General features: G+C 42.6%; 1 protein-coding gene across 3 annotated transcripts in view; it reads right to left on the reverse strand.

The window, feature by feature from the left end:
- Positions 1-17,390, reverse strand: part of TYRP1 (tyrosinase related protein 1) — an 85,015-nt gene extending 67,625 nt beyond the window's left edge. Inside the window, exon 1 of one of the 3 annotated variants that reach the window (XM_065549565.1) lies at positions 16,917-17,390. Coding sequence is in view for 2 of the 3 variants with exons in the window: in XM_065549563.1 (XP_065405635.1) it covers positions 11,603-11,627 (25 nt within the window). In the remaining variant the exon portion in view is untranslated. Of the gene's footprint in view, positions 1-11,582; positions 12,054-16,916 lie in introns of those variants that run through there. The other 2 variants (XM_065549563.1, XM_065549564.1) reach the window with 2 other exon arrangements.
- Between the last annotated feature and the right edge of the window lie 310 nt (positions 17,391-17,700).

Raw genomic sequence — 17,700 nt, forward strand, 5'->3', positions numbered from 1 at the left:
TAAAAATAAAATTGCCAAAATTTTCAATGGGAAATTTTGACTTTCCATCAGCAAACTCCAAATCAAAGCATTTCCAGAAAAAAACCCAAATTTTTGATTTTCAGTAAAGTTTTTTTTTTTTTCCAGAAAGCACTTTCTATGAAAAATGTCATTTAATTGAAACCCCAGTTGTCCCCTTGTGGCCACTCACTAGACTGCTGTAAGAGAAGCAAGTGGCTGGGTCCTGGGTGTTTTAAGGTTATGGTGCCTGATCAGAGTTCAGGCCAGACACTGCCCCAGTGTCGTGGTACCTAACCACACCCTCACACCCACCCCGAGTGCTGGACCCCACTGTCTAGTTGCCTAGCCCCTGGGCACATTACCAACCCACCAGACACCCCCAAATTTAAACACATCCTCTCATGAAACTGCACCCAAAGTTTTCTGGGTTACCATTTTACTCTCAGATTGCCTACAGTAAGTGTAAGACATGAAACATATACACACATGTTACCCAGAGTTTACATACCATTACTATAGCAGATAAAGCAAAAGGGAGTACAGATCATTTAGAAAACAGCAAATATTCTAAATGCAATGCCACTCACTAGATCACTCCTCCCTTTGGGAACCACTTGTGTGCAGGAAACTAAGCAGAATACCCTCTGCATGTTGGGTTGATTCTCCCGCCTTTTGAGCTTGCAGAAAAATGGCCCCAAATAGCTCAGCTCCTCAATCAGGTAATTCTCTCATCAGCCTCAGGAGGTGACCAGAAACCCCTCCAAGGTGACTTCATTGCCAAGGCAGCCTTCCCTCTGATTTAAGACTTGGAAAGCTGTTTTGCCCTGGGCAGCAGCCACCTCTTTGTAATTTGGATGGCTGATCAAAGACTAACAATTCTATCGCTAGCCCTGTGCCAGCATTTCTATAGAATTCTAGTTCAAGATGGCTGTCAAAAGAAAAGAAAAGAAAAGAAAAAAGAATAGGAAGGTAAAGACCAGCCTTATACTCAAAATATAGTTTATAGTATGATACAGATCCATTCAGAGAATTTTTAATATCACACAGAATTCATAATAGTCACACCATCAAAAACAATTTTGATGGCAATGTTTCAACCAGCCTGATTCACAACTCTTCTTATTCTTTATTAATTGCTATTATTATATGTATTGTGGTAGCACGAAGGGGCCCCAGTCATGGACCAGGACCCCATTGTGCTAAGAAGTATACAAACACAGAATATAAAGGCAGTCCCTGCCCAAACGAGCTTATTTATTTTCTACAAGCATCTGTATGAGCGATTCTTTTGTTTGCAAATGTGTCTGCCAAATGGGAATGTGGGTTCACATGGAGATCTGTGTCAGTAAGATCCACTGGGGCCCTAACCTTACAATGAGCTCCAAGCAAAGCAGATTGCTACACCCCTGATGAAGCCCCATTGACTTCAGTGAGGCTTGCTATAGGCAAGTCGGCCTGACTGTGTGGAACTCATTGCAGAACCTCTGTCTTCTTCACATTCACATCTCTTGGATTTCCCGCCTCCTGTTTACAAAAGATTCAATCATTAAATGAGGAAGATGAAATTGTGCCATGTGACTTGAGTGACCGTTCACACACTACAAATAGTTAATAGTCAAAGACATAGTTGAAGTGAGTTGCTTGCAAACAATCACTGACTGGATGGTCTTTGTGTAAAGTGATTTTGGATGTTTTCACATATTGCTCTTCATTTGTAAAATTTAATCTGTTTGTATATACTATACAAGGAGAGAGAAAAAAATGCATAAACTTCTTTAACTACATTATTTGACATGAAGGACTTATCCATCTCTACCAGGAGAGATGTCAATATTCAGTGTATAGCATTAGCTTACACAACTGCTTGTCAACTCTAGGATGTGTTCAGATTTAAAATGAGAGAGAGAGATTATTCATCCTCTTGGGAAATAAAGTTTCAAATACTAAACACATGTTGCATGTTTCATGAAATGGTTTGCATTTATTTCTAATGAAATACCCAAAATATATACCTTGAACAAGTAAGAATTGGTTGGTAAGAACTACTGTGATTTAACCTTTTCTCAGGAAATCTTTTACTTGTGGTACTTCTATAAAAACCATGAAAAATGCAGCAGGGACTCTTACTAGATCACATGCCTTTCCATTGATCAAGGATAAACCAGCTTCTTAAACCTATGATACCTCTAATTCCTTTATCAAAGACAATATCATACCATCAATTTTTTAACAGAACTTCCCTCTGCTCTCAAAAGGGAGTTCTGCTGAAAAAACACTGACAGCATGATTTAGCCTTTTTTGGCTCTTTCCTTTCATTTGTATTAAATGGTTTCTCAAAATCTTGCCTGTGATTCTAGAATATTTGTGATTGGTGATCTGCTTTTTTGATTTATTTTTAAAGCTGTGGTTTCCCCTGTTAGTCTCTCACAGCATTGCATACCTCTCTGAAAGCACTATATATATATATATATATATATAAAATGAGCAAGTTTGTTGTTCTGAGAATTTGAGCTTGATGTTGCAGATCCAAGATCATCTCTGGAAGAGCATAGGAGCTTCTGGATGCTTATTGGAAGCAAACTTTTTGAGATTCACCCATCACTACTATCAGCAAACCCATAAAGGTTAAAAAATGGGTTTGTGAGGGATGTGATGGCACCTTCAGATTATATTCCATTCATTTCATGAACCATTTCTATATCTATCACCTTTATGTATTTGGTGATTTGTAGCTTTATTGATATTCACAATAATCTATACAATATACCTTAAAGAACACAAAGGCAAATTAAGGGGGTACGTGGAGCAATGGCAAGATTGTCAAAGTGTTCAGTGACTTTGTTAGCTGGGCTATAAATGGATCCCAAATATTCTTAAAAGTAAACAAGGTAATTTTCCTATCTTTAAACACCTGGGCAACAGTCTTCATGTCTCTGACTGAAAGGCATGTTCTTGAGAACACTGTGGATGGAATATAAAAAGGGTATTTATGCTCCTAACTACCACTTTCAGCAGTTTCTGTCAGTAGGCATGTGAAAAGCCCCTACACCACCAAACAGCTTAGTGCCCAAATAATGCCTAAGCCCCAGCTGGAGTCACAAAGCTGGCATTCCCCCTTATCTTGCTCTGAGGGGCCTGATCTGATGTCCGTGCTCAGAGGCTGACTTAGAGCACAGCAATCGGATCAGGCTCTGCACAAAACCCAGCTGGAGGTGATGTCGTCCTCTTATATCCAATAGCCCAGTTGTTAGGGCACACTCCTTAGATGTGGGGAAACCCAAGTTCATGTCCTTGCTCCTCTCAGACAGAGTGGGGATTTGAACCTTGGTCTCCCACAGCCTCGGGGAGTACTTTAATTATTGGGCTCTTAGGTGCCGAGGGCACGACCTCCTTGTTTTTTTTCTTGAAAAAGGGCTGACCTGGCTTAGGTACTGAACTACAGGAGGTGGCTTATGGCTGTGAATCCAGAATGGAGGGAGGTGTGACAATGTACCCCATAAGGCTTTATGGGGGGGGGTGTGCTTATAAATGTATGTATGACATAACTGGAATATGTTTTGTGCTGTTCTGTAAAGGTTATGGTCTACTATATCTATTCATCCTATTTGTACACATATATCATTTTCTACTTGAGGTTAAGAATATGGGCTGTATACTTGCTTGGTTTCTAAGTAAGCTTTGTGAGGCATTTGGTCAGTTTCCCTAGGAAGGAATTTGCAAGGTTAAGTACCTGATCAGGAAGCACTTGGGGAACAATGCATCTTGGAATGCTCCAATCCACATAAGAAGTCTTACTGGAGACATACAAGATACCATGTGGACAATGGCTTCGGCCTGTAAAGATTGTGAGGAGGGTCTCCACCACAGGAGAAAGTCTATTTAAACCCGTGGGAGACCCCTCCATTTTGGTCTTGAGCTGGCTAAAGAAGGAGCCTCTCCACCACCCCCCAGGATATGTGAAGGAAACTGGAATAAAGGACAGTAACTACAAGGGGTGTGAGGGATTGCTGGACCCAGGCTAAAAGGAGATTAGCCTGTAAAAGGGAGCATTCTGGAACTGGTGAAGATCTTATCTGTATTTAGTTTGATTAGACATAGATTTGCGCATTTTATTTTACTTGGTGACTTACTTTGTTCTGTCTGTTACTACTTGGAACCACTTATATCCTACTTTGTGTATTTAATAAAATCACTTTCTGCTTAGTAATTAACTCAGAGTATGTATTAATACCTGGGGGAGCAAACAACTGTGCATATCTCTCTATCAGTGTTATAGAGGGCAAACAATTTATGAGTTTACTCTGCATAAGCTTTATACAGGGTAAAACTGATTTATTGTGGTTTAGATCCCATTGGGAGTGGGCATCTGAGTGCTAAAGACAAGCATACTTCGGTGAGCTGTTTTCAGGTAAACCTGCAGCTTTGGGGCAAGTAATTCAGACCCTGGCTCTGTGTTGGAGCAAACGGGAGTGTCTGGCTCAGCAAGACAGGGTGCTGGAGTCTGGAGTCAGCAGGGAAAACAGGAATAGAAGTAGTCTTGGTATGTTAGGTGGCAGCTCCCAAGGGGGTTTCTGTGATCCAACCCGTCACAGGAGGTGCTTCCCTTCTTCCCACAGTTAGGCACCTAACTTCCTTTGAAGGGTGAGCTTTAGGCTACACGCTTCTCCTTGAGGCGTTTCCCTGCTCATCATGCTGGCTTCTGTGAATCCTTTTTTCAGGAACCTATTGCTCCCCATGCAGTGTATAAGGAGCTTGGGCACCTAACTCATGGCTGTGAATTCCACTTTGTGACAGGCACCTAAAAGTTAGGTGCTGCAACACCCAGCCTAAGTCCCCCTTCTGAATCCTACCGTTTGTCTTTCTTCCTTTTGGGGTTGGTGGCTCACAAAAAGCCAAGTTGTTTTTGTGAAGAAGAGTTCCCTCAAGTGAAAGATTTTGCTCAACAACGTGAAAAGCATGCTGAAAAACTTTTCTGCTTAAATCAATAAGCTTATTTCTCACAGTAACTTGTCTAGGGACTGTATCTCTAGGACATCAACTATAAATAAGGCTATGTTTTAGTCAGATATTTTTAGTAAAAGTCATGGACAGGTCATGGGCAGTAAACAAAAATTCATAGCCCGTGACTTGTCTATGACTTTTACTATATACCCCTAACTAAAACTTGGGCCAGGGGGCCACAGGTGCTCTGGGGCAGGGGGAGGGTGGGCATTGTGGGTGCTGGGTGGGGGTGGGCGGCAGCGCACAGCCCAGGAACCCTGCTGGTGCTGTGGGGAGGAGGGGAGATGGTTGGCAGGGCTAGCAGGCTCCCTACCCAGCTCCCACTGGCATATCCCTGCAGCTCCTAGGGGGAGGGGTAGCCGGCTCCACAGCTCCCATTGGCTAGGAACTGCAGCCAATGGAAGCCGCAGTGGCAGTAGGCGTGAGCAGCATATAGAGCCCCCTGGCCTCTCCACCTAGGAGGAGCTGCAGGGACGTGCTGTTGGGAGCTGGGTAACTTCCCCCCTTCCCCAGGTAAGCGCCACCCCGCACCCCAACCCCTGTATGGGGAGATTTTGGCATACAAGTAAAGTGCCTGAAACCATTATTGCTAAAAGCAGTCATGTCAGCAGGCCATAATTTGGCCATGCAGAAGCCTCAGCTTAACCAAGGCAGGGGGGCGGGGGCTTCGGGTTCCACAGAAAGGGCAGCTTGACCATGCATCCTTCCTAATCAGAATTGTGTTGAAATTGCTGATACATGCATTTTAGGGGCCTCAAGGCATGCAAACTCAGAGGGGGGGGGAGAAGAAAGGGGAGAAGAGAACTGGTTAATAGATGACCAGAAGGAAACCTCTTGCTTGACCTTCGAAACTGCTTGCTTAACAAGTTTTCTTTAAGTGACATGTCATTGTACTACTAATGTATAAATAAGGGGAAAAAGTTGGAGGTAGTGGTACTCTCCCTCTGGATGCATCTTGTGTTCCCCACCGGCAGATGGACCGCTGTGCCACTTGAGAGCCCCACTCAGCTTCAGTAATTATCGAGGGTTGGGGGTGTTTTACTAATCTGTTGCTGATGTGTGTAAGTGCTTGAGACGAAGTTTAGCTTTAAGTGAAAGCACTCGTGTTGTCCCATTTGTTACAGCCATTTATCGGTCATCTAGTCCAGGGCCCTGCACTCATGGCAGGAATAAGTATTATCTAGACCATCCCTGACAGGTGTTTATCTAACCTGCTCTTAAAAATCTCAAATGATGGAGATTCCACAGCCTCCCTAGACAATTTATTCCAGTGCTTAACTACCCTGGTATTTAGGGAGTTTTTCCTAATGTCTAACCTAAGTTACCCATGCTGCAATTTACAGCCATTGCTTCTTGTCCTATCCTCAGAGGTTAAGGAGAACAATTTTTCTCCCCCCTCCTTGTGACAACCTTTTATGTGCTTGAAGACTATCCAGACTAAACAAACCAATGTTTTTCAATCTTCCCTCATAGGTCTTGTTTTCTAGACCTTTAATCATTTTTTTTGCTCTTCTCTGGATTTTCTCCAATTTGTCCACATCTTTCCTGAAATGTGGCACCCAGAACTGGACACAATACTCCACTTAAGGCCTAATCAGTGCAGAGTAGAGTGGAAGAATTACTTCTTGTGTCTTGCTTACAACATTCCTGCTAATACATCCCAGAAGAATGGTTGCTTTTTTTTTTGCGCGCGCGCAACAGTGTCACACTGTTGACTCAGATTTATCTTGTGATTCACTATGACCCCCACATCTCTTTCTGAAGTACTCCTAAGCAGTCATTTCGTGTATGTGCGCAACTGATTGTTCCTTCATAAGTGGAGTACTTGGCATTTGTCCTTAGTGAATTTCACCCCATTTTCTTCAGACCATTTCTCCAGTTTGTCCAGATCATTTTGAATTTTAATCCTATCCTCCAAAGCAGCTTGGTATCATCCACAAACTTTATAAGTGTACTCTCTATGCCATTATCTAAGTCATTGATGAACATATTGATCAGAACTGGACCCAGAACTGATACCTGCTTGACCCTCTTTGATGTACCCTTCCAGCTGAACTGTGAACCACTGATAACTTCTCTCTGGGAACAGTTTTCCAACCAGTTATGCACCCACCTTATAGTAGCTCCATCTAGGTTCTAGTTCCCCAATTTGTTTAGGAGAAGGTCATGCAAGACAGTATCAAAAGCCTTACTAAAAGTTAAGATATACCACATCTACTGCTTCCCCCCAGCCACAAGGCTTGTTACTCTTTCAAGAAAGCTATTAGGTTGGTTTGACATGATATATTCTTGGCAAATCCATGCTGACTGTTACTTACAGTAGAACCTCAGAGTTTCGAACACCAGAGTTGCAAACTAACTAGTCAACCACACACCTGATTGTGTACTTCTGGTTCCAAATGAGGTAGCAGCAGAGAAAAAAAGCACATACACTACTGTGTTAAACGTAAACTATTTAAAAAAAAAAAGATTGACAAGGTAAGGAAACTGTTTCTGTACTTGTTTCATTTAAATTAAGATGGTCAAAAGCAGCATTTTTCTTCTGCATAGTAAAGTTTCAGAGCTGTAAAGTGAATGTGCAGTTGTAAACTTTTAAAAGAACAATCACAATGTTTTGTTTAGGGTTATGAACATTTTAGAATTATGAACAACCTCCATTCCTGAGGTGTTCATAACTCAGAGGTTCTACTGCATCATCTAATCTTCTAGATGTTTGCAAATTGATTAATTATTTGCTCAATTATCTTTCCAGGTACTGAAGTTAATCATGGTGTTTAAGTGTTTTGATAAAAAGGGAATGAGTTAAGCATATGCTTAAATGCCTTGCTGAGTTGGGACCTTAGTGTGGAGGGGCACCAGAAAGCATTATGGCTTCTGGAGCTCTCCAGTTGCATTGTGGACTAGAAGGGATTAATTTACTAAATCAATTTAAAGGTCAGTCACACAAGGGATGTTTATTTAAATTCCTGCTTATAGTACTTCATGGGCGTGTATGGGCAGGGAAGCATATAAGCTCTTAGTTAATTGACTATGTGGAAGATGAAGTGGATGGCGAGAAGAGACTTTATTGGCCAAAATAACAATGTAAGTCAGTAAAGATTACAGAAGATTGCACAAAACTCCAAGGGTGAAATCCTGGCCCCACTGAAGTCAATGGCAGTTTTGCTGTTGACTTCAGCAGAGCCAGGATTTCACTCCATGTGTATGCCAATGGGTTGAGAAGCATAGTGTCAGTTTAAATTTAAGAAACGGTATGATCACAACAACACAGAATTTATGATACAAGAGCAAACAATGGTGTACCTCATCTGTGTGTCATTTCAAGGCATATCGTAAGCTATGGTGGAGACTACAAAATGTTTGTAAAATGGATTACCAACAGGGAAGAATTTGGCTGTTATTCTGTAATCTTCAGGAAATTTAGGAATCAGGGGCCAATTCCATTTCTGCTGTCAATTGCATTCTTCCATGGACATACACATTAGCTGTGTAAGGTCCCTCGAAGAACTGCGCTGAGCTCAAATATTCTAAATTAAATGAAACCATCTGCTTTATATGGTATGAAAACCAGAGATTTAGTCGCATTAACATTACACTCAAAAATTGCTTGTAACGGACAATAGAAGCCTATGCAGTTTAATGAACACTTTGTAATCTACTTCAGCAGAAGAACAAATCTTAATAGGAGAACTGAATGTGAGAACAGTTTAACTGAATTCAAGACATTTACCTTGGCGATAAACAATTTCATGTATATTTTCCATCCCCAATAACCTTTTTATCATATCAGTATGAATCTAAATCTCAGAGGTAATCATAGGACTAAAATATTAAAATGTTTGACCTTTTTCCTAGGAACAATGTAACCTGATAAGTAAAACTCTGTGCTGACTGCACAGGAAAAGTAATGCTAATAAATAAAATAAATAAAAGTAGCAGTGTAAGCATTGTCCCAAATTTGCATAGATGTTGAAATACAGATTAAACCAATGAGCTATTTTTAAAAATCAGAGTAGAAACTAAAGAAGTGATCCAGAATGACTATATTATACATAGAATCTAATGTTACTTCAATACTGTTATGATGAACAGTTCCAGTGCCATATGTGTTATGAACTACTGATGTAGATACAGTCAGGATAAGACTCTCAAACCCAGACAACCCCACACTTGGACCTTTCATTTCATTTGTCTGTAAAAGAGCCATCCATGCACAGCTGAATTAACAAACATTAACACAGCAACATTCCAGTTTAACTGATATTTAGAGTGCAGGAGTTCATACTTCACGTTACTGTTAATGATCTGAAAGGTCACCACAATGTTAATGATATTGCAATGCCAATTCTTAATCAATTACCATAACTTTATTATTCTGCAGACTAAACCAATAGAATTCTTCACAGGGAGGACTCCTGTATTGAAAGTGTAGTCATTTCTCCCCCCCATCACCACATGCCTCCCTTTAAGTTTCAGAGTATAAAAGCTTGTGAATCCCCTCTCACATCAGAGCATGTCTCTGAAGTAACAATTCTTAATGTCTTCCTTTCATTGCTATTTTTAAACTTTGTCGCACACTTTGTTTGTCAGAGGTCAGAGCTGTATACCTACAGACAGAACTGCCTTTTCAAGCAGAGACATGAGATCAGGCAACAGTGCTGAACAAGGAATGGAAAGGAGCCTGGGCACATAAAATCCCATTACTACTTCATAGGTCTGCAGTCAGGAAATAGGGCTACCAAGCAGGGGACAGGGGGAGAGAGGAAGGCATCTCTCATCAAGGTCAATAACATTTCCTAATAAGGAAAGGTTTGGATGTCCCCTTCCTGCCCCTTCTCCCTCTTCACATATCAAGCTTCCCTCTGATCTGTACCTGAGACATTTATAAAGTCAGTAACTTGCTGTGGAGTGCCCTGTCCCATCAACCTTGGAATCCCTACAAAAAATACAAGGTACTTCTTCCTCGTGCCAGCCATGGTTTGTTTTTGTTGTGAGACAGGTGTCTCTCCTCTGCTTTACATCAGGTTAGTTTTTAGACAGTCATATTCCAATGTATAAAAGCTTTTAAGGTACTAAAAGGTTCTCCCAGATTCCACCAAATGATTTGATTTAAGGGAAAGCTGCAAGCAGGTGTTTTGCATAAAAATTCAGTAGCCTTTTTGATTGTTTTTAGACACTGCCTGGAAGAAAGTGGTCCATTATCATGCAAATAGGTATTTCCAGAGTAATTGTTCTATAGCATAACAAAATGCCACCAAACAGCAACAATAACCAAAATGCACTTTTACATTTTTCAATATTTATATGACAAGTACAATTGATACAGGGCAGCAAGATATTGACTACCACACCACTGTAACAGTCCATTGTGGCCAGCACTACAGGCGCCCCTAATAGGGCTAACACAAGTCTTAATTTTCTCATTAACCACACTAAAGCTAAAATCAAGCTGTAGAGGTTCTACAGGCAGAGGAGAGGCTAGATGTGGAGTTCATGCAGCATGTTTGCATCCCTTGCACTGAACAGCTCCCTGTGTGGCTGCACACAGGATGGGACATAAGTAGGTGAAAGGCTTGCCATTGACAGGTCAAGGGATATGTAGCTGGGCAGAACTTCCTATTGTCCACTGCATGGAGATGGAAAGCAAAAATTCTGCAAAGTTCTACTCCGGTCTCTCTCCCTGACATATTTGCCCAGTGTCTAGGCTGGCTATTCGAGTCAACTGCTGGGTGGAAGAGTTTAGCGTAATAGAAGCCAACAGTAATTATGGATGTTTATTTTTTTCCCAGAAGAGATTCTATAGCTTATGGCAGCCTTGGTTAAAGTGTTAAAAAAAAAAAAAAAAAAACACCCCCCCCCCCCAACCCTCCACCCAGGTCAGATGTTATAAGTACAACTAGACAGGCCACAGAGACCAGCAGCTATGCAAGTTATAAATGTACTGGGTTTTTGGTGTATCATTAGGGTCCAAAGGCATTTATGAAAGCTTTATTAAAGTCAACTTTGTACAGTAATTATTGCTGGTTGTATCTCCTTGAAACATAAAATGCTTCCTAAAACTAATGAGGTCCTGATACCCACCAATAAAGACAAGGAAATAAAGTTCCTATTCCATCCTTCTTTGGTGCCATAGTTCTGGATTATTGCAGGTGTTTAATATATTAGCAATGTTACATACAGTGCTGTCCTCCAGACACGACAGCTAAATGTTCTTTTTGCAAAAGATCTGGAATAAGACACAGTGCAAGACCCTAAGCTGGTGGTAAGTAGCATACTAGAGTCAATGATGCTATGCGGATAAACACCATGGGAGGATCTGACCCACCATCTCTGCTCAAGCTGGGAAAAGCCTATTGTAATTGGAGTAAAATTACTTGAGGGCTCATATGCAAATTACAAAAGCAAAAACTGTAATCCACTGAAATCCAGTAGTTGTTCATGATTCTGCAATTCATAGAGCCTGCTCCTGTGAAATGCTGATTCCCTACCACTCTTAATAGCTTCATTCATTAATTATCAATGTTTACTGATCATAGAAAGGAGAAGTGAATTGGCATTTAGCAATAAATTAAAAAACATACTGTAGCAGGGTGAGACTCACTGGCACAGCACCTCCTGCTGGTCATCCAGGGAATTGGCTCTTTTCCAGCATAGGGAGCAACCCCTGCAGGCTGGTGTCTCACCTGCCGCTGGCTCCATGTCCGTCCCAGACCCCAATGCCCTTCACCTTGGGGTTCTTCCCCCAGCAGTACCCCCTTACTCTAACCCCACCTTGCCTCAGTGGCTACTGCCAGTCATCATCTATCCCCCATGCACTGAGGCAAACTGCAGTCTGTAATAGCCATTCATCATTGGCAAGGGGTTAGGACCTGCTGCCTTTGCCTATCCCTGGCTGTATCTCTGCAGCCCCAGTACCGCTGTAGGACTTCACCAGGGCCTGTAGCCTGGGGGTTTACCAGGCTAGAGCTCCCTAGCTCCCCTTTGCCCTTTCCCCAACACTGCTCTACTTCAGGCACCTTCCTCTCAGGCAGCTAGCCCTTCCCACTCTAGGACTAGAGTGAGACTCATGCAGCTTCTGGCCCCCAGTCCTCTTATAAGGGCCAGCTGGGCCCTGATTGAGCTGGCCACAGCTGTGGCTGCTTCCCCAATCAGCCTAGCTTGGCTGCTTTTAACCCCTGCCTATCGGAGTGGGGCAGCTGCCCCACTACACATACAAAGAAAAGATTTAAGAAAAACCAATATATACAAGAAAGCATCTTAGAACATATGATCAGTGAAGCAGTGGAGGATGGGTAAATACTGCACACATTCTTATCTATGATGTAGCTTGGAAGAGGAAATGCTCAGAGGCCATTTGTAGTAATTAATGTCACTGATTATTCCGTAGTATATTTTTCTTATTCAGGTTCACCCAGATAAAGAACTGAAGAATTATTCTGCTCTGTCTTGTACATCCACATGACCAGCAGATTAGTTAGCTCTCTATTATGACATATTGCCAACTTTATTCCACTTGATATGTACCAAGAAAATGTGAACTTTAATAAAAACATATTTAAATTAATTTGATGTGTATTGAGACAGAAAATTGGATATGCATTTGAGTTGTACTTTATACAATGTGTTTGGTCTACTAATGGCTTTCATTACTCTCCCACACATAGACAAAACCCAGTCCCTGCAGTAAATAAATAAAGAATATAAACAAATCCAATGAATGCAGCCCTCAAGCCACTTTTCCATCACCTGGGTAAGCTATTTTTAAAAGTTGGTCAATTCCACTCATTCCTTTATTTTATGCACTTTTGAACTCTGGTTCCTATTCAGAATGAAATGGAAGCACATATAATCATCTCTTCTAATATTTCTGATGCTGACAAAAAGAGGGAAGTACCAGAAACCTTGAAAGAAAGCCTGCTGGAGTAAACTTTCCAATCCAGTTGTGCAGACCTTAGGGGAGCTGCAGTTCTGCTAAAGATCAGAGAAGAAGCTGAACCTTTGGGAGATCACACTAAACTTTCTGACACTTCCCCATCCACTCATCATTGCTAACTACTAGATTTGGGTGGGAGCTGGATGTTCTGTTTCATAGGAAATTTTGTCTTCATCTTCACTTCTGATGGTCCCCATAAGGTTACAACTGTGTGCAATACAGGTGTTATAGTGCTGTATTTATCTTGTTCTTCTTACTTGACTGTAACTCCAATGCAACTTGTTTGTATCTAAATACTAATAAAGATTTTATGTTTCTATGTGTGTCTCACCAATCTCATCTTTAATTATAATCTTATGTAGCTGCCTGAGTAAAGGAACTGTGGTTAGTAACTCATGCAATTTGCACTCTAAATCAGTCAAAAAGTTACAATTGTTAAAGTACTGGAATAGGTTATCAAAGGAGGTTGTGGAATCCCTATCATTGCAGGTTTTTAAGAACAGGTTAAACAAACACCTGCCAGGGATGGCTTACGTTTACTTGGTCCTGCCTCAGCACAGGGGGCTGGATTAGATGACCTCTGAAGGTCTCTTCCAACCTTACATTCCTATGATTTTATGTTTCTGCAAAATGTTTTGCTTTCGATGAATCACTATTTTCCAATGGAAAAACAATCTGTCAGAAAATTTATCATCAGCTATATTAAATACCCCCATGAAGTAACTTGCTTACTTTTAGGGCTGGTTAAAATTTTTCCATCTAAACTTATTTTTCAGTAGACAAATGGGTTTTCAACAAAACAATTATTGTCATGAAAAAATCTGCTTTTCACAGAAAATTGATTTTTTAAATCGAAAAAAAAAACCCTGAAAAATGTTGGGTTTTATTTTTTTTAATGAAAAGTTAAAATTTTCCATCAGGGAAAACCATTTTCCAATCAGCTATTCTGAATCAAAATGTACTGAAAGCCAATCAGACATGGGTCCAAACCTAAAACTCAGATTGGAACCACTGTGTAGGGATTTAGCTTCTTATCCCAAATCTAAACTTGCCCCTGCCCAGAGATGCCAAGTGTGTTCAGGCACCCATATGCTAGGTGCTGTGCATAAATGTAGTGTTTGTTTTTGTTTTACTCATAGCAGTATACATGTCATTTATTCTACTGGCTTTGGAGAGATTACTTTTTTATTCTTTTTGTAGTGTTAGAAAGTAACAAATAGGGAGAAAAGAATGGAATCTGTCTGGTTGATATGCCTCATGAAGTATTTCAAATATCCCTGATTTGAACCTGTTTTCCTTCCTGCCAGAAACAGCAAGAAACAGCATTAAATACCCAATAATATTTGTGATGTGGAAGAGAGTCAGCGCAAGCTACTTTAGAAGACCATTCAAAATAAAGATAAGGGAACTGGAAACCGATATGCATCAAATAACTGAAAAATGGCTGTCAGCAAAATTATACGTCTTTATCTCCTCAACATTGTGTTGTGGCTCATTCTCAGAGGTTTTACCGACTGATACCATTTTCCCTGTTATTGATTATCTGAAGAAAGAAGTGCACCATCACATTGTTATATATGGCTCAAATCCAAAAGGATTGCTTACCCTCATTACAATACCATTTTTCCAGGTGAGTTAATGTATATTGCAAAAGGGAACTTTATATTGTGAGCACCGTTCATAAACTAGAAGCTGTTTTTTATAGGTGGCCAAAATCCATGCCAGTGGGTTATCCAGCTCTTGAAGAGAGTAAAAGCTCCTATTGCATCTACTGTGTTGATCTAGAATATCCTTATTCGGCCATAATGTTTGAGAAAATATTAATGGGCCTGAGCCTCCTTCCTGTTGATGTGAATTGGATCTGCCACGTTTTTAAAAAGTATGGATTCACATGCAACGAGAAATGAAAATTAGATACATTAACTTTTCTTACGTATTCTGCTCTGTCCACCACGCAAAGAAGATTCCTCTTTCCTGTTTTCTTTCCCCTCTCTTTATGTAGATTCTAAAGCTAAGAGAGACATGCACAGTGACAAATCTTCCCAGCAGCAGATCAAGGATTCTGTAATGGGTGGCATGAATATGAAAATTAATAACTTCATGTAAGTTAGTTGTGCAACTTAGCTGCATCTTGACAAGAGTGAAGTGCATGCTTTCCAATGCTTTGTGATCCTGTCTGTCTTATCAAGCTTTCATGTGTATTTGCTATTTTTTTTTTATAAGTGAGTTGGGTCAAATCACAGTAAAGAAACATCACAGTTAGCCCTTTCCATTCCAGTAGTTCTTGGCCATTGTGGATGGTCAGTTTTCAGGTAATCAAGAATGGGGAAAAATTATTCCCCAGTAGCTATAGCCACAGACAGAGCAGCAAATATTCTGAGCATTATGGGGATATTGTGAGAAAATAGGGTATCACGCTGAGATACTGTTTCAGGATCTTGTCTGCAACAGACTTAGCACAGCATCAGCTGACTTTTGGTTCAGTTTTGGAAAATAATTTAGAATCATAATTTTAAATTAAAGTTTATATGCTGCAGGTCTTGATGAACCTCAGTGTATCTGCCAAGCCTTTCACTTCAACTTCTCCCATTCCCAGAGTTTTTTTCCATCCACTGACTCTCTTCTTTATTTAGCTTTTGTCCACTGCTGTCTTCTGAGCTTGCTCTGGATAGTTCTTCACTCAGCAGTTTTCCCTTTACCTGAAAACATCCCTACAGACTTCTCTGGCATTGAAAAAGTTAAATTGCCCAATAGAGAGATTTATTGCAAATGGTATTCAGTCCTTGGTAGAAAAATATAGGACTTGATTCTCCTCTCATTTTAGCTTTATATTAGTACAGGGGTCTCAAACACGTGACCCGCGGGGCTATTTTCTGCGGCCTGTGAGCCCCTCGCGGCCCCCCCACCCTCCCCCAGTGTTTACCTAGAGCGGCTCCGACCGGACGTGTACCGGGGGCAGGGCAGGCTCCCTGCCTGCCTGCCCTGTCCCCACAACACTCTGGGAAATGGCTGGAACGTGGGGAAGGGGGGGGCAGAGGGGCTGTGTGTTACTTCAGGCACCGCCCCCAGCAGCTCCAATTGGCCAGGAACAGGGAACCGCGGCCAATGGGTGCTGCTGGGGGCAGTGCCTGAAGCAACACACAGCCTCTCTGCCCCCCCTTCCAGCCTCTTCCCAGAGCAGTGCGGGGGCAGGCAGGCAGGGAGCCTGCCCTGCTCCCGGTACGCGCCGGGCCAGATCCTGCCCCCCCGAACCCCTCCTGCAGCTGAACCCCCTGCCCTGAGCCCCATGCCACATCCCTCCTGCACCCCAACCCCCTGCCTCACCCCCACACCCCTCCTGCACCCCAACCCCCTGCCTCACCCCCGCACCCCTCCTGCATCCCAACCCCCTGCCCTGAGCCCCATGCTGCACCCCTCCTGCACCCCAACCCCCTGCCTCACCCCCACACTGCACCCCTCCTGCACCCCAACCCCCTGCCTCACCCCCACACCCCTCCTGCACCCCAACCCCCTGCCTCACCCCCACACCCCTCCTGCATCCCAACCCCCTGCCCTGAGCCCCATGCTGCACCACTCCTGCACCCAGACCCCCTGCCGCACAGTTATTAAAAGTTTTTCAGGGGAAACATTTTAGCCTCTGGAAAATGCACCCAATGACTATTTTTTCTGTGTGTGTGATTAGGCATACAGTGCATTTCAGATGAGCTTTTTCTTAAGTCTTGTAGCAAAATGTCCCAGGGTCCTGTTGTATTTAGCAAAGACTGGCACTGAAATTAGTTTCTCCTGCATCTGAACATAGAGAAAGAGGCTTGGAAATCAATGGAACACAGGGATATTCATGTGAAGAGCTACAAAATGCACACAGGTATACTACAATATACCACAACTCTGTGAAATGACAGCATAGTATGTCTGTGAGTACTGGTGGGTATACGGGTCTGGTTGATTATCCTTATTACAAATTGTAGAGGAGCAGACTCACCCCTGCGGCGTCTCCTGCTGGTGACTTTTGGGAAGTAGCTCTTCCAGCATCCTGGAGCACCCCCTGCAGGCTGGTGATCTGCCTGTCCTCTGGCCCCCCCACATCCCTCCTGGACCCTGGTGCCCTTGTATCTGGGGTGCTGCCCCCCTGGCAGTACCCCTCAATACTAGGGTCTCCCCTCCCCAGGGAAACCCCCCCACACTATCCCTACCTCACCTCAGAATAAGGCCACTGCCAGTCACCAACTAGCCCCCACTCCCTGGGCTAGACTGCAGTATAGGCCACTCATCACAGGCAAGGAGGGTTTAGACCTGCTGCCTTGGCCTAGCCCTGGGCTGCCCTCTGCAACCCCCAGTACCCCTTGGCCTTCTACTAGGCCACAGCCTGGGGCTTTCCAGGCTAGGGCTCCCCAGCCCTGCTCCACTCAGGTACTCTGTCTCAAGCTTGCTGCAGCCGGACCCTTCTCCCTCTGAAGGCAAAGAGAGACTCCTTAAGCTCCTGGCTCACAGCCTTTTTATACAGGCCAGCTGTGGCCTGATTGGGGCATGGCCCATCTGCAGCCACTTCCCCCAATCAGCCAGGGTTTTACCTTGCCCAGCCCCAGCCCTCTGCAGGGCTTTTCCAACCCCTCCAGGGCCAGAGCAGGTGTTCACCCCACTACACAAATGTATTGATTTATATAATACCTTTTCATAAGACTTTACTGAATTATAGTCTATACATTAATAGGGATAGATAGCAGCTAAGCCACTGCCAGTGTTGAGTGGTTGTGGAGACACAGTAG

Source organism: Chrysemys picta, chromosome 6 (genome assembly GCF_011386835.1).
Source record: "Chrysemys picta bellii isolate R12L10 chromosome 6, ASM1138683v2, whole genome shotgun sequence".
In the NCBI taxonomy this organism is placed as follows: Eukaryota; Metazoa; Chordata; order Testudines; family Emydidae; genus Chrysemys; species Chrysemys picta.